Source organism: Rhinopithecus roxellana, chromosome 4 (assembly GCF_007565055.1).
Source record: "Rhinopithecus roxellana isolate Shanxi Qingling chromosome 4, ASM756505v1, whole genome shotgun sequence".
NCBI classification, from domain to species: domain Eukaryota; kingdom Metazoa; phylum Chordata; class Mammalia; order Primates; family Cercopithecidae; genus Rhinopithecus; species Rhinopithecus roxellana.
The window spans coordinates 25,302,984-25,327,595 of NC_044552.1; the positions used below are offsets into that span (position 1 = coordinate 25,302,984).

Genomic DNA, 24,612 nt, shown 5'->3' on the forward strand with positions numbered 1-24,612 from the left:
TCAGGGGTGTGTAGATGTGCGAAGGAGTATGGGCATGTCCCAATAGGGGTGTCAGTGTTCTTCTGATCCGATCTACTTCTCTCTGCCAGAGTTTGATGTAATTCGAATGCTTCCACTTCCACTTGAGGGGTTTAAATAATAAATTAGGCCCCGTCGTGCCATTATGGGGGTGGTCATACCCTGCACCCAGGAAACAGGCACGGTAGGAGGACTGAGGCAGGAGTCCTGCTTGTTTCCGCTTATTTGAAACATCGCTCATTTAGGTCTTACTTTGTTTGCCAGGCACTGTTCTAACCTCTGTATAAATATTAACTCAGAGGGTACAAATATTAACTTAGAGTTGTTGCAGGGGAAAAAAAAAAAAAAAGCGCCTCTGGCTCTTTAAGGTTGGCCTCCTCCTCAAAACTCCCGCAACGCTCCCAGACCCCTTCCCGGGACTGACACTACGGCCCCTCGTCCGACCTTCTCGCGGGCTTTCCACTGCGTCAATCAAAGCCCAGAAACAGTGAGGGCTGGAGGCCCGGCTGCTAAGCAACGGCAGAGGGCGGGAAGTTTGAACGTTCTGGACCCGCCCCGAAGGCGAATAGGCCAATCAGAGTCCAGATTCTTCAGCTACAGCAGTCCGCTTCTCCTCCTCGCCCTGTCGGATCTCTAGGCTGGATCCGGGCCTCTCCAATCAATAGCGGCTAGGAGGGCGGGGGGCGTGCGCGCGCACCTCGCCCACGCGCCGGCGCTCCTCCTGCAGGCCCGTGGCGGTTGGTCAGCTGGGCGCTCTCCCGCGTGTTGCGACTCAGGTTACTGAAAAGGCGGGAAAACGCTGCAATGGCGGCAGCTGGGGGAGGAGGAAGATAAGAGCGTGAGGCTGTGGTCCTGGCGCGTGGTTGGCAGAGGCAGAGGGATAAGACGTGCACGACTCGCCCCACAGGGCCCTCAGACCACTTCCTTCCAAAGTGCAACCTCCGCGTGACAGGAATGAGGGTGGGGCGCGTGGAGTTTCCCACAATCTGTATTTTAGTTACAAACCTGAAAATTCACCCACTGTGCCCACAGCTCTCCACGCCCCTCAGCCATGCCACGTAGCCCTGTCGCAGAAGTACTTAGTGCTTTGCATTCTGCGCACCAGCCTACCCCGGCCTTCTCGTGAATCGTTGCTTCTGAACCGCCCTCTCTTTTTGCATCCGCAGAGCCTCCAAGCTCATGGCCTCCTTAGGAGTGAACCCAAGCAGGACACCGCAGGGGCCAGGACCTGGGGCGGCCTCCTCTGGCTTCTCCAGCCCGGCCCCAGTGCCGGGCCCCAGGGAGGCCGAGGAGGAGGAAGTTGAGGAGGAGGAGGAGCTGGCCGAGGTCTCTGAGGGGAGTAGGAACTTGAATGGAGAATTGATGGGAAGTTACAATAAAAGAGGGTTGGGGGCCGGGTGCGGTGGCTCACACCTGTAATCCCAGCACTTTGGGAGACTGAGGCGGGCGGATCACCTGAGCTGAGGAGTTCGAGACCAGCCTGGACAACATGGTGAAACCCCGTCTCTACTAAAAATACAAAAACTAGCCGAGCGTGGTGGCAGCGTGCCTGTTATCCCAGCTACTGGGAAGGCTGAGGCAGGAGAATCACTCTAACCCGGGAGGCGGAGGTTGCAATGAGCTGAGATTGTGCCACTGCACTCCAGCCTGGGCGACAGAGCAAGACTCCATCTCAAAAAAGAAAAAAGCAAAACAAAAACGGTTGGGAAGAGCTGGGCAAGTCTCTTACCTCCTGAGTGGCTATTTCACATTCACTAAATGGGGGTGATGATACCTATCTCAGATATTTGATAAAATGATTAAATTACATAAAGCATGGCAAACCCTATACTGGAGTGATTCCAATAGTAGTTTCCTTTCTTTCTTGCTGGACAGATCCATCTATGTGTGCTGTGGAATTCAGGATACATGGGCATTGCCTACTATGATACTAGTGACTCCACTATCCACTTCATGCCAGATGCCCCAGACCACGAGAGCCTCAAGCTTCTCCAGAGAGGTGGGGACGGAACCAGGATTTCCTCTGCTCTCTGGGATTGCAAATGTGTTACAGACACACATTTTTTTTAGAGACAGAGTCTTACTCTGTTGCCAAGGCTTGAGTGCAGTGGCGCAATCTCGGCTCACTGCAACCTCCGCCTCCTGGGTTCAAGCAGTTCTCCTGACTCAACCTCCCGAGTAGCTGGGATTACAGGTGTGTGCCGCCACACCCAACTCATTTTTTTGTGTGTTTTTTAGTAGAGATGGGGTTTCACCAGGTTGGCCAGGGTAGTCTCAAACTCCTGACCTTGTGATCTGCCCAACTTGGCCGCCTAAAGTGCTAGGACTACAGGTGTGAGCCATCACGCCTAGCCACGTTTCACTTACATTAACTCACCTCACTGTCTAGCATATTTTGTGTTGTTGTAAGGAAATACCTGAGTCTGGGTAATTTGTAAAAAAAAAAAAAAAAAAAAAAAAGTTTTTATTTGGCTCATGATTCTGGATGGTTGGAAAGCTCAAAATTTGGCATCTTCATTTGGTGAGGGCCTCAGGCTGCTTCAACTCATGGAAGAAGGGAAGGCAGGGTGTGCAGAGGTCACATGGCAGAGAAGAAGTAAGTGGGAGACAGATGCCAATCTCTTTTTGACAACCAGCTTTGTTAGGAACTAATAGAGTGAGAACCACTCACACATACCCACCAACACACTCCAGGAAGGGCACTAATCTGTTCATGAACGATCCACTCCCATCACCCACACACCTCCTGCTAGGCCTTACCTCACAACACTATCACACTGGGGATTAAATTTCAACACAAGATTTGGTGGGGACAAATCACATCCAAAGTATAGCACTGACTCAATATATTTTACAGTTGCCTCACAGAGGCTCCATCTTTTGTTTTTACTAATTCATTTCATTATTTAACAAATATTTGTGAGGTTGTTTTTTGGTTTGTTTGGTTGCTCTTTTTGGAGACGCTGTCTCGCTCTGTCACTTAGACTGGAAGTGTAGTGGTGCGATCTTGGCTCACTGCAACCTCTGCCTCCAGGATTCAAGCGATTCTCCTGCCTCAGCCTCCCGAGTAGCTGGGATTACAGGCATCTGCCACCATGCCTGGCTAACTTTTATATTTTTAATAGAGATGGGGTTTCACCACGTTGGCCAGGCTTGTCTTGAGCTCCTGGCCTCCAGTGATCCGCTTGCCTTGGCCTCCCAAAGGGCAGGAATTACAGGCATGAGCTACTGTGCTTGGCCACAAAGGTATGTGATGTATTTACAGTGTTTCAGGTGCCTCAGATTCAGCCCTGGGCAAATCAGTCACATCTGTTCTCCAGGGGTTTACAGTTTAGTGACAATATCCAGAGCATCCCACTTCCCTCCCACCATCCCACCACTCTTATTACTTTTTAAAATCTCATTCCTAACTTCTAGCTATGTTCCCGATGTGCAGATCACTTCCTACTCCTAGGGAGGAAATGTTTTTGAGAAGGAGAGGGGTAGGAAGAGGAGGGCCATGGGTTTTCTCTTAGTCAAAGACAGAGATCCTTTAACTCATTTGATCTCTATTCTCCTTCCAAGTTCTGGATGAGATCAATCCCCAGTCTGTTGTTACAAGTGCCAAACAGGATGAGAATATGACTCGATTTCTGGGAAAGCTTGGTAAGAACTTGGTAAAAGATAGAGGGAAAATGGGGAAGGACTAATGTATGGAATGTTCCAGGGGGCTAGAATTGGGTGAGAGGGAGTGGCAGACAGAGGTAGAAGGACTGAGATGTACAGAATGATAGCCTTTTCTTTGCCTCCCCAACAGCCTCCCAGGAGCACAGACAGCCTAAAAGACCTGAAATCGTATTTTTGCCAAGTGTGGATTTTGGTATCTCCTTCCTTTTGCTTTGCATAATTCCCTGTTCCGGTGTCTCATTCTTTCCCCCTAACTCTACCTTCATCATCACAGATCTCCCCTCTGCCTTGTGTCATCCTAAACCTTTGTGCTCCTCACCCCTATGACCAGTCCCCACAAGATCTCTCCTGCTCCCTACCCTTTAATAATCTGCAGCTTATTGGGAAGCCTCTGCTTAAGTCGTGTGTAGGAATGAGGGCCTCCCCTGAGGAATGGTGACAATTTTTGGACAGATTTTATTGTTGGAATTTCTCCCATTAAGTTAAAGCCTTTTATCACAAAACCAAAAGTCACTGCCTCAGTGACCCTTATTATGATCCATAAGGCACTTCCATAACCTTCCTAGGTTTACAGTAAGAGCAGGAGTGTACTATCCTAATTAGATATTAAGGGATTAATGTTACTAGTTCTATTAATATCATCATTTTGACCAAAATCCTCAATTCCAGACAGATACCATACTTTCTTCAGCCATTTATCTTTCTCAGGCTGTGCTTTCAGCCAAGTATCTTTATATTAGATGTGGAATAAAAAGAGAATTAGACTAAGAATCTGAAAATTTGGTTATTGCTTTAGCTTTCCATTAACTGCTTGTGTGAGCTTGGGCAAGTCAAATCATCTCTCTTGCTTCTATGGTCTCATTCTTAAAAAGGGGGTGAAAAAATTGAGCTACAAGACCTTTCACTTTGCTTGCCTCCCTCAAATAGGTCTGGAGATAAGCAAACAACGCCTCCTTTCTGGAAACTACTCCTTCATCCCAGACTCCATGACTGCCACTGAGAAAATCCTCTTCCTCTCTTCCATTATTCCCTTTGACTGCCTCCTCACAGTAAGATTGGTCCTGGGGGATAAGGGCTGGGAGGCGGCAGGTTGGAGAAAGGCACAAAAACCCCAATGCTAGGGCTGAGTTCTGGGAGGTACTGGCCTAGCCCTGGAAAACAATAACTTTCCCTGGTGCTCTGCAGCCTCCAGGAGATTAAGATTTACCCCAATTCCACTGCTCATCCCCTCCCAGGTTCGAGCACTTGGAGGGCTGCTGAAGTTCCTGGGTCGAAGAAGAATCGGGGTTGAACTGGAAGACTATAATGTCAGCGTCCCCATCCTGGGCTTTAAGAAATTTATGTTGTAGGTGATTCGCCCCAGCCCCAACCAAAGTAATGTGGGATTGGGAGGCCTGAAAAGTAAAATGGGGGGTGGGATGTGGGTGTGGCTGTGACCCAGTGGGTCAAGTGCTCTAGGACACCCGGGAGAACCTAAGGGCTTATAGGACTTTGGGAAGAAGACTGGGACAATATTCAGAAAGGAGGGCAAAGAAAGTGGAGTTGTGGAATGAACTCAGACCCCTCATACCCCAGCCCCCTTCCTGCTTGTTTTCTGTCCTCAGGACTCATCTTGTGAACATAGATCAAGACACTTACAGGTAAAGAGGTGGAGGCATGCTGCTGTCCCTGGGGAGGGAGAAGGATTAAGTTTAATGCCCCAGTAATCCTAATGAGGCTCTAGTTTCCCTAATCCTGGGGCTATTAAGATCTCTCTCCTTGGAGCAAAGGGAAGGGGGGCTTTGAGGGAAAGAGAGGAAGAAAAGCATAAAGATATTAATTTTCTTTCTATAGGGAGAAACTGAGGCAAAGAAAAGTAAGGGACAAACCTTACATCAAGATGTGATCTCGGCTGGGCTCGGTGGCTCGTGCCTGTAATCCCCGCACTTTGGGAGGCCAAGGCGGGTGGATTGCCTGAGGTCAGGAGTTCGAGATCAGCCTGACCAAGATGGTGAAACCCCGTCTCTACTAAAAATACAAAAATTAGCTGGATGTGTTGTGCGCCTGTAATCCCAGCTACTCAGGAGGCTAAGGCAGGAGGATTGCTTGAACCCAGGTGGCAGAGGTTGCAGTGAGCTGAAATTGCACCACTGCACTCCAGCCTGGGCGACAGAGCAAGACTCCGTCTCAAAAAAAAAAAAAAAAAAAGATGTGAACTCAGGAGGTTATCCCCTGTCCCCATTCCATTTCTCAGTCCTCAATTCTTAGTCCCTTCAAAAGTCCAAATTACCCCAAACTCCTCTATTTCTCCTTGACAGTGTTCTACAGATTTTTAAGAGCGAGTCTCACCCCTCAGCATACAAAGTGGCCAGTGGACTGAAGGAGGGGCTCAGCCTCTTTGGTAGGTGTGCCCCATCCCTCATCTCACATTACAAAGACCTACCAGAAAAGCAATTGGCTCCAAAGATGTGTCCCAGCCTCCCTTCCCATTTCACTCCCATTGTCAGATATCTCTTTCATGCCAATCCAGCTTCTTACCTCTTAGTACCCCCCACCACCCAAGCTTGAACATCTTCCCATACTTTGTGACTGTACAGTGTTGTGTATTAGCCATTACCTTACCAATTCTGTGTTCCTTCCCTGGGTTTGTATGAATGTTTCTACTAGTTGGGTACCTGTTAGGGACTTTGGGAGGCCTTGTATATAGAGGAGAGCTTTGTAACTGCATAACTATTTGATTTGTATAGTCTTTATCAGTTGTCTCTGGCTTTAGGGTGTATTAGGGACATCTCCACAAATATCCATATGGTTTCATATCTCAGTAAGTTGTGTCCAGTTTTTGTGTGTGTGTGTGAGAGACAAAGTTTTGCTCTTGTCCCCCAGGCTGGAGTGCAATGGCGCAATCTTGGTTCAGTGCAACCTCTGCCTCCTGGGTTCAAGTGATTCTCCTGCCTCAGCTTCCCGAGTAGCTGGGATTACAGGCACCTGCTACCACGCCTGGCTAATTTTTGTATGTTTAGTAGAGACAGGGTTTCACCATGTTGGCCAGGCTAGTCTCGAACTCCTGACCTCAGGTGATCCACCTGCCTCGGCCTCCCAAAGTGCTGGGATTACAGGCACGAGCCACCGCACCCGGCCGTCCAGTTTTTTACATATGTGTATTGGGCTCTTGAGTTTTTTGTTTTTGTTTTGTTTTGTTTTGTTTTGTTAGATGGAATCTTGCTCTGTCACCCAGGCTGGAGTGCAGTGGTACAATTTCGGCTCTCTGCAACCTCCGCCTCTTGGGTTCAGGTGATTCTCCTGCCTCATCCTACCTCAGCCTCCTGAATAGCTGGAACTCCAGGCCTGCACCACCACACCCAGCTAATTTTTTTGTATTTTTAGTAGAGATGTTGTTTCGCCATGTTGCCCAGGCTGGTCTCAAACTCCTGAGCTCAAGTGATCCTCCTGCCTTGGCCTCCCAAAGTGCTGGGATTATAGGCATGAGCCACCCTGCCTGGCCAGCTCTTGAGTTTTTGTATTTTTTGGTGGATGGGAGGGCTCTTGAGTTTTTTGTGTTTTATTTATTTGTTTGTTTGTTTGTTTGTTTGAGACGGAGTCTCGCTCTGTTGCCCAGGCTGGAGTGCAGTGGCACGATCTCCACTCACTGCAAGCTCTGCCTCCCAGGTTCATGCCATTCTCCTGCTTTAGCCTCCCGAGTAGCTGGGACTACAGGTGCCCACCACCATGCCCTGCTAATTTTTTTTTGTATTTTTAGTAGAGACGGGGTTTCACCATGTTAGCCAGGATGATTTCAATCTCCTGACCTCATGATCCGTCTGCTTTGACCTCCCAAAGTGCTGGGATTACAGGTGTGAGCCACCGCACCCAGCCGGCTCTTGAGTTTTAACTAGGCCTGCTTTGTGTATTTTTCTGGCTAAGCGTCCCTGTGAGTGTCCATCCCTTCCCCCATCTCCGTGTATGGTAATCCCAGCTTATATTTGTGTTCAGGCACCAGCTTTGGCTGCCTTTGTGTCTTCCCAGGCCACCTTCCTCAACAACCAGCACCTCTGAGCTGGATGCCTCAGCTTAGACACATACACACATTCCATTCCCTGTCCCTGCCTTGTAACAAGTTCACTCCCTGCCTTATCCCTCACAGGAATCCTCAACAGATGCCGCTGTAAGTGGGGAGAGAAGCTGCTCAGGTGAGTGGGTCCCACACGTACTACACACTAATGCATGAATTCCATATGCACACTCCATACTAAAGCCTACTAATGGCAGTATACAGATTCTCACATACACCACCCCACCTAGGAGTAGTAAAGCAATTGCCCTTTACTGAGCACTGGCTTAAATGCATTTCATCCTTATGACAGCCTTGTGTAGTAGCTGATACTCATCTCATTTTTTGTTGTCAGCACAGGTACACATATACCCATTGATGATACTCAGACTTGCACACATACAAGCAGCAGGAAAAAACAAAATGTAAGGCCAGGCACAGTGGCTTACGCCTATAATCCCAGCACTTTGCAAAGTCAGGGTGGGTGAATCACTTGAAGTCAGGAGTTTGAGACCAGCCTGGCCGACATGGGAAAACCCCATCTGTACTAAAATGCAAAAATTAGCCAGGTATGTTAGTGGGTGCCTGTAATTCCAGCTACTCAGGAGGCTGAGGCAGGAGAATTGCTTGAACCCAGGAGGCAGAGGTTGCAGTGAGCCGAGATTGCACCACTGCACTTCAGCCTGGGCAACAGAATGAGACTGTCTCAAAAAAAAAAAAAAAAAAAAAAACCAAAACAAAATGCTAATGTAACACATGGCTATGTTAGCATGGTTATCTTTAGTTATAGAAAACACACTTCAAATTTCTGTGATGACTTTCAAATTTGCGTCTCTAGTTTTGAACTCCTCCATATGTGAATGTTAATTGCGTATCACCACCTGCAGTCTTCACAGGCAGCTCAAACTCAAAGCATCCAAACTGATGCCCACCAGATCTCTTCCTTTTCCTGCATTCCCTTTGCTGGTTAATGGCATTGCTGGCAGTACACCTTCTCAAGCCATGAACCTTGGATTGATGCTTCTCCCTCATCTCCCATGTTTAATTATTCGCTGAGTCCTATCGATTCTATCCTGAAATGTCTCTCCCAGGTATCCCTGTCTCTTTCCACTGCTCTAATTCTGGTCATCGTCATTTCTAACCTGGAGCATTGCCTTTGCCTCCAAATTGGTCTCTCTGCCTCTAATCTCTTCTTTTTTTTTTTTTTTTTAGATGGAGTCTCGCTGTGTCGCCCAGGCTGGAGAGTGCTGTGGCACGGTCTCAGCTCACTGCACTCTGCCTCCTGGGTTCATGCCATTCTCCTGCCTCAGCGTACCGAGTAGCTAGGACTACAGGCACCCGCCACCATGCCCGGCTAATTTTTGTATTTTCCGTAGAGAGGGGGTTTCACCATGTTAGCCAGGATGGTCTTGATCTCCTGAACTTGTGATCCACCCACCTCAGCCTCCCAAAGTGCTGGGATTACAGGTGTGAGCCACTGCGCCCGGCCAATTAATCTCTTCTTTTTCTTTTTTTTTTGAGACGGAGTCTCGCTCTGTCACCCAGACTGGAGTGCGGTGGCACGATCTCGGCTCACTGCAAGCTCTGCCTCCCAGGTTCACGCCATTCTCCTGCCTCAGCCTCCTGAGTAGCTGGGACTACAGGCTCCCGCCACCATGCCCAGCTAGTTTTTTGTATTTTTAGTAGAGACAGGGTTTCACTGTGTTAGCCAGGATGGTCTTGATCTCCTGACCTTGTGATCCGCCTGCCTCGGCCTCCCAAAGTGCTGGGATTACAGGCGTGAGCCACCACGCCTGGCCATCTCTTCTTTTTCTAATCCACTCTTCATTCTAAAATACCTATCATTCTGTCAGTTCAAGTGAGCTAGAAACAAAAAACCTGTCATTCCAAAATAGAGATCTAAGCATTAAGCATGTCACTCCTTTTTTTTTTTTTTTTTTTTTTTTTTTTTGGTGACTGAGTTTCGCTCTTGTTGCCCAGGCTGGAGTGCAATGGCGCAGTCTCAGCTCACTGCAACCTCCACTTCCCAGGTTCAATCAATTCTTCTGCCTCAGCCTCCCGAGTAGCTGGGATTACAGGCACCCACCACGCCTGGCTAATTTTTGTATTTTTAGCAGAGATGGGGTTTCACCATGTTAGTCAGGCTGGTCTTGAACTCCTGGTGATCCGCCCACCTTGGCCTCCCAAACTGCTGGGATTATAGGCATGAGCCACTGTGCTTGGCCGTCACTCCACTTTTTAAATAGCCTAAGTAGAAAGAAAATAACAAACCTCAGGAGGTTTTCCCATTACCTTCAGGATGAAGATTATCATCTTTAGCAGTATAATGATGTTCAGGGTCCGTCACATTTACCCATTTTAATTTCCAGGTTTACCTTCCCAAGCCCCTGCTAAGTCCTTTCCTACTGGATCTAACTTATATTCTAGTCATTTAGGGCCACTTGCCATTATGGAAACATGTCATGTCTGTGTTTATGATGCTCCTTCTGGAAAGTCTTTTCCTTGTTCTGTACCTATCGAAATCTTACATCTAGGCCAAACACGGTGGTTCATGCCTGTAGTCTCAGCATTTTGGGAGGCTGAGGTGGGTGGATCATTTGAGGTCAGGAGTTCGAGACCAGCCTGGCCAACTTGGTGAACCTTCTTCTCTACTGAAAATACAAAAATTAGCCCAGTGTTGTGGCGCGTGCCTCTAGTACCAGCTACTCAGGAGGTTGAGGCAGGAGACTCGCTTGAACCAGGGAGGTGGAGGTTGAAGTGAGCCCAGATTGCCCCACTGCACTCCAGCCTGGGCAACAGAGTGAGACTGTCTTAAAAAAAAAAAAAAAAAAAAAAAAAAAAGTACATCCTTTTCAAGGTGCAACCCAACTGTTACCCTTTGGCTTTTACAGGTACCTGTAAGGAGTTGATGTGCACCTTCCTTGTGCTCACGTAGTGCTTGTTTATATTTTTCTAGTTGCACTGTCACATCAGGTTAGAATTAGCAGTAGTGAATCTGCTTGCCTCCACAGCTATGAATTCTATCTAGTGACCATACCTGTTACCTCAGTGTCTGACACATGGTCTTGTACATAGTAGCACTCAACGTGTGAGCACAACACAAAGGCAAATACACCAGTAACACCATCTCTAAACACTCAAAGTGGAAACCTTTGCTAGCCTCAGGTGCACAGTCTTTCCCCTACCTCACCTCCTGCTGAAATGTGTATCTTGTAGGGGTTAATTTAGGATAATCTCTGAGGTCATCTCCAGGTAATCAGCAGGGTAATCAGGTAATCAGCATCTCCAGGAATTTAATTACCCACACATTCTCCAGTGCTTCAGGTACAGATCTTTAATCTCAGCCACAGATGGGAGGGAGAGAATTCTCAGTGGAGAACAGAGCTGGATTTAAGGTGGGGGAGGAGTGCAAATTCCCCAGATGGAATCAGACAGGGCATGAGAGCATATAACTTGAAGAATCATCATATAATCTAATGAACTAAGGACAGGTGACACATTTATTAATATTTCTGTATACGAATTTATTTGAATTTATTAGGAAATACCTCTAATGCACAAAAAGATGTAAATAATAATATAGGGCCAGATGTGGTGGCTCACGCCTGTAATTCCAGCACTTTGGGAGGATGAGGCAGAAGGATTGCTTGAGGCCAGGAGTTCAAGAACTAAAAGCTGGATAGGGCACCAAGAATATGACTGAATGTCACAGTATCCTTTAAAGAGCATTGTCCTGGCCGGGCGCGGTGGCTCAAGCCTGTAATCCCAGCACTTTGGGAGGCCGAGACGGGCGGATCACGAGGTCAGGAGATCGAGACCATCCTGGCTGACACGGTGAAACCCCGTCTCTACTAAAAATACAAAAAAACTAGCCGGGCGAAGTGGCGGGCGCCTGTAGTCCCAGCTACTCCGGAGGCTGAGGCAGGAGAATGGCGTAAACCCGGGAGGCGGAGCTTGCAGTGAGCTGAGATCCGGCCACTGCACTCCAGCCCCGGCGACAGAGTGAGACTCTGCCTCAAAAAAAAAAAAAAAAAAAAAAAAAAAAAAAAAAAAAAAAAAAGAGCATTGTCCTAGGAATCTGGAGACATGATTTTGAGACTTAGCTGTTCTCATTGGCAGTATGACTTTGGGCAAGTTGCTTATCTTTTAACGATTTCATTTTCTCAGTTGTTAAATTACGGAGTTTGGCTTAACTGAAGTATTTCCCAGTACTAGCAGGACATGAATCAGAGATATCTAAGTGTTTAGTGCGGCGCATGTGCTTTCTAAAGTGGGGATGGCTATTTACAGACTGGTCTACACTGTTCTGGCAGGAGCCCTCAGTGACCAAGGAGCAGAGGTACCTGAAACCCACCCTTGAAGCCATCTGGATGCTCTGCTTCATTCTAATCTGGGGTGTTCTAACCCAAAGTAACTGGCCACAGACTGCAAAGTAAGATACAAAGCTTCAGGCCCTAGTGTGTACAGATGTTGGCTCTTACATAAAATGGCATCCTTAGTTACTTGCTCTATGTAGAAAAGAATTTGTGGGCTCACAAGTCCCTATAGAGTCTCACACTCTTCATGGCCAGTAAGGATACAGGGGTACCCAGAATTAGACAAACACAGATGAGACATTTATTTCTGTGTATGAATTTATTTTAATTTATTAGGAAATACCTCCAACACAAAAAATATATATAATTAGCCAGGCGTGGTGGCTTATGCCTGTAATCCCAGCACATTGGGAGGCCGAGGCAGGTGGATCACCAGAGGTCCGGAGTTTGAGACCAGGCTGGCCAACATGGTGAAACCTCATCTCTACTAAAAATACAACAATTAGCCGGGTGTGTTGGCACACTCCTGTAATCCCACCTACTCGGGAGGCTGAGACACGAGAATCGCTTGAACCTGGGAGGCGGAGGTTGCAGTGAGCTGAGATCGCACCACTGTGCTCCAGCCCGGACAACAGAGCAAGATTCTGTCTCAAAAAAAAAAGATGTAAATAATAATACTATCGGGCCAGGTGCAGTGGCTGATGCTTGTAATCCCAGCACTTTGGGAGGCCAAGGCAGGAGGACTGCTTGAGGCCAGGAGCTTGAGAACAGCCTGGGCAACATAGCAAGACCTCGTCTCTATAAAAACTAATAATAATAATACAAATGGCTGGGTGTGGTGGCTCACGCCTGTAATCCCAGCACTTTGGAAGACTGAGGCAGGCAGATCACCTGAGGTCAGGATTTCATGACCAGCCTGGCCAACACAGCAAAAACCCATCTCTATTAAAAATACAAAATTTAGCTGGGGATGGCGGCACACACCTATAGTTCCAGCTACTAGGGAGGCTGAGGCAGAATCACTTAAGCCCATGATGCAGAGGTTGCAGTGACCTGAGATCACGCCACTGCACCCTAGCCTGGGTGACAGAGCAAGACTCCATCTCAAAAATAATAATAATAATAATAATAATAATAATACAAATATCTATACATCCATCAGCCAATTTAAGAATAAGACATGCGGCCGGGCGCGGTGGCTCAAGCCTGTAATCCCAGCACTTTGGGAGGCCGAGACGGGCGGATCACGAGGTCAGGAGATCGAGACCATCCTGGCTAACACGGTGAAACCCCGTCTCTACTAAAAAGACAAAAAACTAGCCGGGCGAGGTGGCGGCGCCTGTAGTCCCATCTACTCGGGAGGCTGAGGCAGGAGAATGGCGTGAACCCGGGAGGCGGAGCTTGCAGTGAGCTGAGATCTGGCCACCTGCACTCCAGTCTGGGTGACAGAGCGAGACTCCGTCTCAAAAAAAAAAAAAGAATAAGACATGCTGGGTGCGGTGGCTCATGCCTGTAATCCCAGCACTTTGGGAGGCTGAGGCAGGTAGATCACAAGGTCAGGAGTTTGAGACCAGCCTGGCCAAGATGGTGAAACCCCGTCTCTGCTGAAAATACAAAAATTAGCTGGGCAAGGTGGCGGGTGCCTGTAATCCCAGAACCTGGGAGACGGAAGTTGTAGTGAGCCGAGATTGTGCTACTGCACTCTAGCCTGGGTGACAGAGCAAGACTCTGTCTTAAAAAAAAAAGAAGAAGACACTATTGGCCGGGTATGGTGGCTCATGCCTGTAATCACAACACTTTGGGAGGCCGAGGTGGGCAGATCACGAGGTCAAGAGATTGAGATTATTCTGGCCAACATGGTGAAACCCTGACTCTACTAAAATTACAAAAATTAGCTGGGCATGGTGGCATGTACCTGCAGTCCTAGCTACTCAGGAGGCTGAGGCAGGAGAATCACTTGAACCCGGGAGGTGGAGGTTGCGGTGAGCTGAGATTGCATCACTGCACTCCAGTCTGGCGACAGAGCGAGACTGTCTCAAAATAAATAAAAATAAAAAAGACAATATTGTTGAAGCCCCTTAAATGGCCCTCCCCAATCCTTTTTTCTCTGCAGAGTTGACCATTATTATGAATTAAAGGCTTATCATCCCTAATGGGACAGTTGTGTTTTCACAGGAAGAATGTGAAAAGACGAATGTCTGTTGCTATTACCCAGAGACACTTTCACAGCTAAATACAGACATACAAACTCATACTGACTCACCGTCTCTTACTCAGCCGCAGAGCGAACTGAAGTGTTGGCACACAAATACCTCAACACACTGCTGTCCTTCTAAAATATTGACAAGCTCCGTTACTTATATACATGGAATGACACATGGTCTTATCCATTGAAACTGTGATATGTAGACACAATTATGCTCACATCTAGCAATTTTTTTTTAATTGCCATGTTTTTATTGCTAGTGAAACTAATCAGTTTTGCAAATTCTTTTTTTTTTTTTTTTTTTTGTTATACTTTAAGTTCTAGGGTACATGTGCACAACGTGCAGGTTTGTTACATATGTATACTTGTGCCATGTTGGTGTGCTGCACCCATCAACTCGTCATTTACATCAGGTATAACTCCCAATGCAATCCCTCCCCCCACATCTAGCAATTTTCAGTAGATACATGTAAACATACCTGAATGGGTAGGACACTGCACTTTGCCACTACATTCCCATAGCTCATCGTGGATACATATTGCCACAATCCCCAGGGACTGCAGACACACTTTTTGGCAAACTGAGATCAAGATGATAATAGATGTAACTTCTAGTAACCCTACCCTAACCCTCACTTCCAGGCTATGGTTCACACGTCCGACTCATGACCTGGGGGAACTCAATTCTCGTCTGGACGTCATTCAGTTTTTTCTGCTGCCCCAGAATCTGGACATGGCTCAGATGCTGCATCGGCTCCTGGGTCACATCAAGAACGTGCCCGTGAGCCCAGGGTGGAGGGCAGGGAGGTGGGGAAGGAGGTTGAGGGCTGATACTGGGCATTGGGCTTCTTGAGGGGCATTACAATGAGGGAAGGGAAAACAGTGGCTGTAACCTTGTCTGACTGTAGCTGATTCTGAAACGCATGAAGTTGTCCCACACCAAGGTCAGCGACTGGCAGGTTCTCTACAAGGTAAGGCCTTCCTTCTTGAATCCCAGAAGTCCCGGTAAAAGACCTCAGCCTGTGTTCCAGACTGTCTGTGCCCTAAATACGCTGTCCAATTTAATTCTACCCTCTTTTTTTTTTCTTCTTTTTTTTTTTTTGAGACAGTCTCGCTCTGTTCCCCAGGCTGGAGTGCAGCGGTGCAATCTTGGCTCACTGCAACCTCTGCCTCCCGGGTTCAAGCAATTCTCCTGCCACAGCCTCCCGAGAAGTTGGGATTACAGGCATCCGCCACCACACCTGGCAAATTTTTGTATTTTTAGTAGAGACAGGATTTCCCCATGTTGGACAGGCTGGTCTCGAACTTCTGACTTCAGGTGATCCACCTGCCTCAGCCTCCCAAGGTGCTGGGATTACAGGTGTGAGCCACCTCGCCCGGCCTCCCTCTTTTTTTTTTTTTTTTTTTTAATTTTGTAGTCAGGAAAATGTTTTTTTGTTTTTTTTTTGAGGCGGAGTCTCGCTCTGTCGCCCAGGCTGGAGTGCAGTGGCGCGATCTCGGCTCACTGCAAGCTCCGCCTCCCGGGTTCACGCCATTCTCCTGCCTCAGCCTCCTGAGTAGCTGGGACTACAGGCGCCCGCCACCGCGCCCAGCTAATTTTTTTTGTATTTTTAGTAGAGACGGGGTTTCACCATGGTCTCGATCTCCTGACCTTGTGATCCGCCCGCCTCGGCCTCCCAAAGTGCTGGGATTACAGGCGTGAGCCACCGCGCCCGGCCGAGGAAAATGTAAAAAATATTTAGAGTAATATAATTAACCCCCATGTACCCACCATGCAGTTTCAACACTTTGACTTATGCTAATATATTTATTTTTTCTCTCTTCCCTGCCCTGTCGCCCAGGTTGGATTGCAGTGGTGCAATCTTGGCTCACTGCAACCTCTGCCTCCCGAGTTCAAGTGATTCTCCTACCTCAGTCTCCCAAGTAGCTGGGATTACAGGAGCCCACCACCACACCCGAGTGATTTTTGTATTTTTAGTAGAGATGGGATTTCACCATGTTGGCCAGGCAGGTCTCAAATTCCTGGCCTCGGTCTCCCAAAATGCTAGGATTATAGGTGGGAGCCACAGTGCCCAGCACAGTATGTTTCATCTATATCGTCCCCCACTTTCCCCCGTTAGATTATTTTGTGGGTTTTGTTGTTGTTTTTTGTTTTTTGAAATAAGGTCCTGCTCTATCACCCAGGCTAGAGTGGAGTGGTGTGATCATATTTCATTGCAGCCTCTAACTCCTGGGCTCAAGCAATCCTCCCACCTTAGCCTCCAGAGTAACTGGGACTATCGGCCTGAGATACTGCACCTGGCTTTCTTGGATTAGTTTTAAGCAAAGCCCAGCCATTATATAATTTCATCCATAAATATTTCAGTGTAATTTTTTTTTTTTTTTTTGAGACAGAGTCTTGCTCTGTCGCCCAGGCTGGAGTGCAGTGGTGCAATCTCAGCTCACTGCAACCTCCACCTCCCGGGTTCAAACTATTCTCCTGCCTCAGCCTCCCAAGTAGCTGGGATAACAGGCACACACCATCATGCCCAACTAATTTTTTTTTGTATTTTTAGTAGAGACGGGGTTTCACCATGTTGGCCAGGATGGTCTCGATCTCCTGACCTCGTGATCCGCCCGCCTCGGCCTCCCAAAGTGCTGGGATTACAGGCGTGAGCCATCGCACCCGGCCAATATTTCAGTGTAATTTCTAAAAGAAAATTATTTTTAAAAAAGAATAACAGGCTTGGTGCGGTGGCTCACGCCTGTAATCCCAGCACTTTGGGAGGCCGAGGCGGGCAGGATCACGAGGTCAGGAGATCGAGACCATCCTGGCTAACACGGTGAAACCCCGTCTCTACTAAAAATACAAAAAATTAGCTGGGCGCAGGTGGCGGATGCCTGTGGTCCCAGCTACTCGGGAGCCTGAGGCAGGAGAATGGTGTGAACCCAGAAGGCGGAGCTTGCAGTGAGCCGAGATCGCACCACTGCACTCCAGCCTGGGCGACAGAGCGAGACTCCGTCTCAAAAAAAGAAAAAAAAGAATAACAATATTGTTATCTTACTTTAAAAATTATATTATTTGATATCATCAAATACCTGAAAAATTTTTTTTGAGACAGGGTCTCACTCTGTCACCTGGGCTGGAGTGCAGCGGCACAATTGTAGCTCACTGCAGCCTCAAACTCTTGGGCTCAAGTGATCCTCCCACCTCAGCCTCCTGAGTAGCAGGGACCACAGGTGACTGGCCACCACACCCAACTAATTTTTTATTTTTTGCTTTTATTTATTTATTTATTTATGAGATGGGGTTTTGCTCTTGTTGCCCAGGCTGGAGTGCAATGGTGTGATCTCAGCTCACCGCAACCTCCACCTCCTGGGTTCAAGCGATTCTCCTGCCTCAGCCTCCCGAGTAGCTGGGATTACAGGTGCGTGCCACCATGTCCAGCTAATTTTGTATTTTTAGTAGAGACAGGGTTTCTCCCTGTTGGTCGGGCTGGTCTCGAACTCCTAAACTCAGATGATCTGCCTGCCTCGGCCTCCCAAAGTGCTGAGATTACAGGCCTGAGTCATCACGCCTGACCAATTTTTTATTTTTTGTAGAGACAGGATCTCACTATGTTGCCCAAGCTGGTCTCAAACTCCTGGGCTCAAGTGATCCTCCTGCCTGGGCCTCCCAAAGTGCTGAGACTATTGGTGTGAGCCACCGCGCCCAGCCAGAGGATGGCTCTCATCCTTTTTAATCTACAGGTTCCTTCTCTATGTTTTCTCTCTTGTTCTCTCTTTCTTTTTTCTCTTTTCCTTCTCCTTGCAATTTGTTGAAGAAACTAGATTATTATTTGTCTTACAGTGTTTTCCCTTCGCCTGGATTTTGCTGTTTGCATTTCCTAGATGTTTTTGGCACATTTCTCTCTCTTCTATAGTTTCTGTAAATTAATATTTAGTTCTAGAAGCATGATTAGGTTTTTTTTTCAATACTGTTTTGGAAGTAGAGGAACAATGTCTGATATGTCAATTCCTTATTTATTTATTTATTTATTTATTTATTTATTTATTTATTTTGAGACGAATCTCCCTCTGTCACCAGGCTGAAGTGCAGTGGCACAATCATGGCTTCTGAGTTTAAGTGATCCTTCTGCCTCAGCCTCCTGAGTAGCTGGGACTTACAGGCACACACCACCACACCCAGCTAATTTTTGTATTTTTAGTAGAGACAAGATTTCACCATGTTGGCCAGGATGGTCTTGATCTCTTGACCTCAGGTGATCTGCCTGCCTCAGCCTCCCAAAGTGCTGGGATTACAGGCGTGAGCCACCACGCCCAGCCATCTATTAATTCTTTAGCGATTACAAAGTCGTATTATTTAAATCTCTCATTCTTTCTTCATTTATTAGCCAGAAATTTCTGTAAAAAGAAACTTCCTTTCATCTATTTGGTTGCCAAGTGATAGAAATCATATAGAAATACAGAAAATTGGCCGGGCGTGGTGGCTCAAGCCTGTAATCCCAGCACTTTGGGAGGCCGAGACGGGTGGATCACGAGGTCAGGAGATCGAGACCATCCTGGCTAACACCGTGAAACCCCGTCTCTACTAAAAAAAATACAAAAAACTAGCCAGGCGAGGTGGCGGGCGCCTGTAGTCCCAGCTACTCGGGAGGCTGAAGCAGGAGAATGGCGTAAACCCGGGAGGCGGAGCTTGCAGTGAGCTGAGATCCGGCCACTGCACTCCAGCCTGGGCGATAGAGCAAGACTCCATCTCAAAAAAAAAAAAAAAAAAAAAAAAAAAAGAAGAAGAAATACAGAAAATTGCTTGATTTTTCTCCCACTTTTTTTTCTTTCTTTCTTTTTTTTTTTTTTTGAGACAGAGTCTCACTCTGTCACCAGGCTGGAGTGCAGTGGTATGATCTCGGCTCACTGCAACCTCTGCCTCCTGGGTTCAAGTGATTCTCCTGCCTCAGCTTCCTGAGTAGCTGGGACTATAAGTGTGTGCCACCACGCCCAGCTAATTCTTGTATTTTTAGTAGAGACGGGGTTTCACCATGATGGCCAGGATGGTCTCAATCTCTTGACCTAATGATCCACTCGCCTTGGCCTCCCAAAGTGCTGGGATTACAGGTGTGAGCCACCATGCCCGGCCCTGATAGCCAATGAGGTTTTTTGTTGTTGTTCTTGTATCATTACAGATTCATGGCCTTTTATAGCTAAATTTCTCTTTCTCCCGACTCTGTACAAACTCCTTTGTTTTAGAGTTTGCACAACCCTCTATCAAAGCACCTACCACCTCAGTTTTACATCTTCTGCATGTATTTCTGTCTTCCTTGCTAGACTGTGAGCACATCTGGGATAGGGACCATATCTTTTTTTGTTTGTTTTGTTTTGTTTTGAGACAGAGTCTCACTCTGGTGTCGGCCAGGCTGGAGTGCAGTGGCATGATCTCGCTATAATAACCTCCACCTCCCGGGTTCAAGAGATTCTCCTGCCTCAGCCTCCCAAGTACCTGGAATTACATGTGCATGCCACCATGCCCAGTTAATTTTTGTATTTTGAGTAGAGACAGGATTTCACCATGTAGGTGACACCGATCTCGAACTCCTGACCTCAGGTGATCCACCCGCCTCAGCCTCCCGAAGTGCTGGGATTACAGGCGTGAGCCACCGTGCCTGGCCGGGACCCTATCTTGATTGTCTTTGTAGCTTCAGCGTTTGGTGCAGTGCCTCCCACTGTTTCTTTTCGCCTTTGAGATCTTCCCTCTTTGTTACTGTGATCTTCCCTACTGGTCTTTGTTCTTCTGAGTCTGTCCCTGTCCCTGCCCCAGCCTGAGCTGGATGTGGGCTGTCCTACTTGTGTTTCTCTCACAGACTGTGTACGGTGCCCTGGGCCTGAGGGATGCCTGCCGCTCCCTGCCGCAGTCCATCCAGCTCTTTCGGGACATTGCCCAAGAGTTCTCTGATGACCTGCACCATATTGCCAGCCTCATTGGGAAAGTAGTGAGTGTGCACCCAGGGAGGTCAGGGAGAGAGAATGCAGTGTGCCAGATGGGGAAGCATGGAAGATACTGAGGTCAATTGGATAAAGAATGGGATGGTGACAGGAGGCGGCAGAACTTCAGGGAAGTATCTGGAGGATGAGAGTTAAAGCAGGACTGCAGGGAGAATTGGGGCCCAAGGAGAGCTGAGGAACAGGACAGAGAGAGGGTGCCGGGTGCTAAGAAACAGTACTTATCTCCTCAGGTGGACTTTGAGGGCAGCCTTGCCGAAAATCGCTTCACAGTCCTCCCCAACATAGATCCTGAAATTGATGAGAGTGAGTGTGGGGTGCGGATGGGCCTGTGAGCCCTGCGCAGTGATGGAGTACCATCCTTGGCAGGTGGTTCCATAGCTGGGGATCTTCATAGCAACCAGGGCAGGAGCCTTACTTTTGATAACCACATGTCTTCCACCCTCGTAGAAAAGCGAAGACTGATGGGACTTCCCAGTTTCCTTACTGAGGTTGCCCGCAAGGAGCTGGAGAATCTGGACTCACGTATTCCTTCATGCAGTGTCATCTACATCCCTCTGGTGAGGGCAAGAGAGTGGGTGTAGCCTTCAGAGGTCTTTTGGGGGAGATATTAGGCTTATGAAAGACATACTGGTAGATAAGAAAACTTGTGGGGCAGCCTGAAGAACATGAACACTTTTTTGTGGGGATACAGGGATCTCTTAAGCTCCTTCTAGGGAGGGGAGGTATCCAGTAAGTCTCCAACCAGGAGAGTAGAGTATCTCCTCTTTACTCTCCCCAGATCGGCTTCCTTCTTTCTATTCCTCGCCTGCCTTTCATGGTAGAGGCCAGTGACTTTGAGATTAATGGACTGGACTTCATGGTAAGACCCTCAACCTCTGTAAGGTGAGTGATGAGGAAAATGAGTCAGCAGCTGAGGGAGGGCCTTACCCTACAGCAGCACTGCCCAATATGGGATCTCTCTGTAGTTTTATTCTGAGCTTTCTTTACCAGCACTGAGACAAAGGAAGGAGAAGTCAGGGTTAGGGGCTGGAGGTGGGGTTAGAAAGATGGGGAAGGAGAGGGGGACCAAGAGATGCAAAGCCCACAGCTTTGAACCACTATACCCAGTTTCTCTCAGAGGAGAAGCTGCACTATCGTAGTGCCCGAACCAAGGAGCTGGATGCATTGCTGGGGGACCTGCACTGTGAGATCCGGGGTGAGGAGAAGCCAGAGGTTATATGCATTGTAAGATGTTTTTTAAAAAAGCAGCCAGGGGAAGGAGGGGAGTGGGCAACTTGGGGATGCTTCCAACAGGCCCCTTCTCTTCCTCTTCTCTGTCTCACTCACTCTGACTCTATCTTTTCCTCTGAATGTCTTGAGGTCTCAGATTGTATCTGCAACCTGTTTCCAGATCCCTCTAGGGGCCTCTGCCTCTTCTTCACTTTCCCCTGGAGCTGACCTCTAGCTCCCTCTCTCACCCATTCCCAGACCAGGAGACGCTGCTGATGTACCAGCTACAGTGCCAGGTGCTGGCACGAGCAGCTGTCTTAACCCAAGTATTGGACCTTGCCTCCCGCCTGGACGTCCTGCTGGCTCTTGCCAGTGCTGCCCGGGACTATGGCTACTCAAGGCCGCGTTACTCCCCTCAGGTCCTTGGGGTACGAATCCAGAATGGCAGGTAAGAATAGAGGTGGGTGGAGGAATAGACATGAGGGGCCCAAAGGCTACATCTTCTGGTGGTTCATCCATCTTGATCCACAAGCCATGTGAGGTGCCTTTCCACCCACTGCAGACATCCTCTGATGGAACTCTGTGCCCGAACTTTTGTGCCCAACTCCACAGAATGTGGTGGGGACAAAGGAAGGGTCAAAGTCATCACTGGACCCAACTCATCAGGGAAGAGCATATACCTCAAACAGGTGAGGGGAAGCCCTGCAGCCTGGGCCTCTGGCACCTCCTGCATCTACTCCACCCCTACTTGCCAGCCAACCCAGTCTCCTGCAGCTCTTCTCCCGTTTTCTGACCCCGCTCTTCATGAAAGGACCATCACCTACATCCCTGTGCTTCCTTCCACCTCACGTGTTCTCATTCTCTACTGGAGAGCCATGCTCTAATGGAACTTTCCATGGCTCAAATTCCTTCACCCGTCTCCGAGTAAGTACACACTACTCCCAAGTATGTCTCTGCCCACGTCCCATGCCTCTTTACTGATTCTAAATTAGCCAACGGGGCTATGATTGGGACTGGGGGAGGAGAGACAGAGTCAGTGTATCTGTTTCTCCTCTTTCACCCCGTCCATCTCTCTTTGATCTGTCATTCATGTCTTGAGCCTCACTGTCACCTCAGCCCACAGCACCAAGCCTCAGGCCCTGTCTCCTTCCCTATTCAGGTAGGCTTGATCACATTCATGGCGCTGGTAGGCAGCTTTGTGCCAGCAGAGGAGGCCGAAATTGGGGCAGTAGACGCCATCTTCACACGAATTCATAGCTGTGAATCCATCTCCCTTGGCCTCTCCACCTTCATGATCGACCTCAACCAGGTCAAAGGGAACAAAGGGAGGTGGGATTGAGGAAGGGGATAATGGGAAAGGAACCCCTGAAAATGCTCATAACAGGAAAGCATGCCCTCTGCTGCATACCCGTTATACTAAAAGTGGGGAACACTAAGGTCAGAGATAAGAAGAATCAATACCACAAACATTTCTTGAACCCTTGCTTCATGTGAGTCACTGTTGGCAAAGAGGATGAACAAAGCGTGCACCTCAGCATTCAAGAACTTGCAGTGCAGTAGGGAGGGCGCATATATAGCTTTATTCACAGGCCAACTGTGGTCAGTGCGTTACGGGCTTCCAATACTAACTTTCCCTTGTCCACCTTACACCCTGCAGGTGGCAAAAGCAGTGAACAATGCCACTGCACAGTCACTGGTCCTCATTGATGAATTTGGAAAGGGAACCAACACGGTGAGGGGAGAAACTGATGAGGGGAGAAACTAAGGAGGGGAAAATGGAGGAGGATGAAGGAGCATGACAGTGAGGTTGGGCCTCTGGAATGGAATAGGTCTGTGTGGGCAGAAAAGAAATAGAACATGAGAGAGGGAAAGGCCAGTGCAAGGGCAAAGGGGCACATGGGTCCCCATGGCTCCGAACCCTAACCTCTGCCCTCCTTGCAGGTGGATGGGCTCGCGCTTCTGGCCGCTGTGCTCCGACACTGGCTGGCACGTGGACCCACATGCCCCCACATCTTTGTGGCCACCAACTTTCTGAGCCTTGTTCAGTTACAGCTGCTGCCACAAGGGCCCCTGGTGCAGTATTTGGTGAGAAGACCAATCTAGCTCCTCAGAGGCCCCCAGGCTGGGCATTTCCCAGAGGTGGGGATTGGCTCCTGTATCAGAACAAAGCCTCCCTCAGCACAGAGACCACATCCCTTCCCTTTTCTCCCTCCCCACAGGATTGGCCAAGGGTTTCAGGACAGGAAGGAGGTGATTGATGATATACTTACTGTCTTTTATTCTCTTTTAAGACCATGGAGACCTGTGAGGATGGCAACGACCTTGTCTTCTTCTATCAGGTTTGCGAAGGTGTTGCAAAGGCCAGCCATGCTTCCTACACAGCTGCCCAGGCTGGGCTTCCTGACAAGCTTGTAGCTCGTGGCAAGGAGGTGATGAGATCCAAATGTGCAACCACATCCACATAAGAGCTCCCTTCCATTCCTAGTCCTATTGGGCCTGGGTCTAGGTCCACAGGATTTCTGACCCTTATTTTCCCTTCTCTTCCCCAACTCGCCGTACTCCTCCCACCATCTTGCTTGTCGTTCCTAGGTCTCAGACTTGATCCGCAGTGGAAAACCCATCAAGCCTGTCAAGGATTTGCTAAAGAAGAACCAAATGGAAAAGTGAGTGTGTGGCCCCAGTGTCTTTGCCCTCTCTGCATCTTCTCCTGCAACTCTTCTCCCCTTTTCAGGGACTTAGCCTTCCTCCAGCACTTTGACCTTCAGAAACCCACCATTTCTTTCTGAAATCCCTAAATCTTCAAGATCCCAGGTTTCCTGTGCCACAGCCTCTCCCCTCTGCCCAGGGACTTGGTTGTCCATTCTGCCATAAATCTTGCTATTTTCTCTCTTCTTCAGTTGCCAGACATTAGTGGATAAGTTTATGAAACTGGATTTGGAAGATCCTAACCTGGACTTGAACATTTTCATGAGCCAGGAAGTGCTGCCTGCTGCCACCAGCATCCTCTGAGAGTCCTTCCTGTGTCCTCCCCAGCCTCCTGAGACCCCAGTGGGCTGCCATGCCCTCTTTGTTTCCTTATCGCCTTCAGACCCAGAGTTTTTAGTTTCTCTAGAAATTTTGTTTCATATTAGGAATAAAGTTTATTTTGAAGAAAGATACTGTTTCTTTAGGCCAGCCAAAACTAGAGACTA

At 48.2% G+C, this 24,612-nt stretch overlaps 1 protein-coding gene across 1 annotated transcript; it reads left to right on the plus strand.

The window, feature by feature from the left end:
• The first annotated feature begins 610 nt into the window (after positions 1-610).
• MSH5 (mutS homolog 5) lies at positions 611-24,575 on the plus strand. The gene is made up of 25 exons (XM_010383348.2): positions 611-794; positions 1,185-1,344; positions 1,894-2,017; positions 3,583-3,663; positions 3,815-3,877; positions 4,612-4,733; positions 4,920-5,029; positions 5,289-5,324; positions 5,982-6,064; positions 7,805-7,850; positions 14,876-15,014; positions 15,142-15,204; positions 20,071-20,199; positions 20,443-20,515; positions 20,660-20,769; positions 20,991-21,071; positions 21,320-21,407; positions 21,680-21,869; positions 21,984-22,110; positions 22,581-22,730; positions 23,079-23,153; positions 23,363-23,506; positions 23,713-23,850; positions 24,011-24,084; positions 24,319-24,575. Exons 2-25 carry the CDS (start codon positions 1,198-1,200, stop codon positions 24,428-24,430), a joined length of 2,505 nt encoding a protein of 834 aa, XP_010381650.1. The 5' UTR covers positions 611-794; positions 1,185-1,197; the 3' UTR covers positions 24,431-24,575.
• The last annotated feature ends 37 nt before the right edge of the window (positions 24,576-24,612 follow it).

What these genes read in the sequence shown, in the direction of transcription:
- MSH5 (XM_010383348.2), top strand. Translation starts at nt 1,198, where the DNA reads ATGGCCTCCTTAGGAGTGAACCCAAGCAGGACACCGCAGGGGCCAGGA. An exon ending in GGAGGGGCTCAGCCTCTTTG is followed by an intron (nt 6,065 to 7,804) that starts GTAGGTGTGCCC and finishes TATCCCTCACAG; the next exon opens with GAATCCTCAACAGATGCCGC. An exon ending in CCTGCACTGTGAGATCCGGG is followed by an intron (nt 21,408 to 21,679) that starts GTGAGGAGAAGC and finishes ACCCATTCCCAG; the next exon opens with ACCAGGAGACGCTGCTGATG.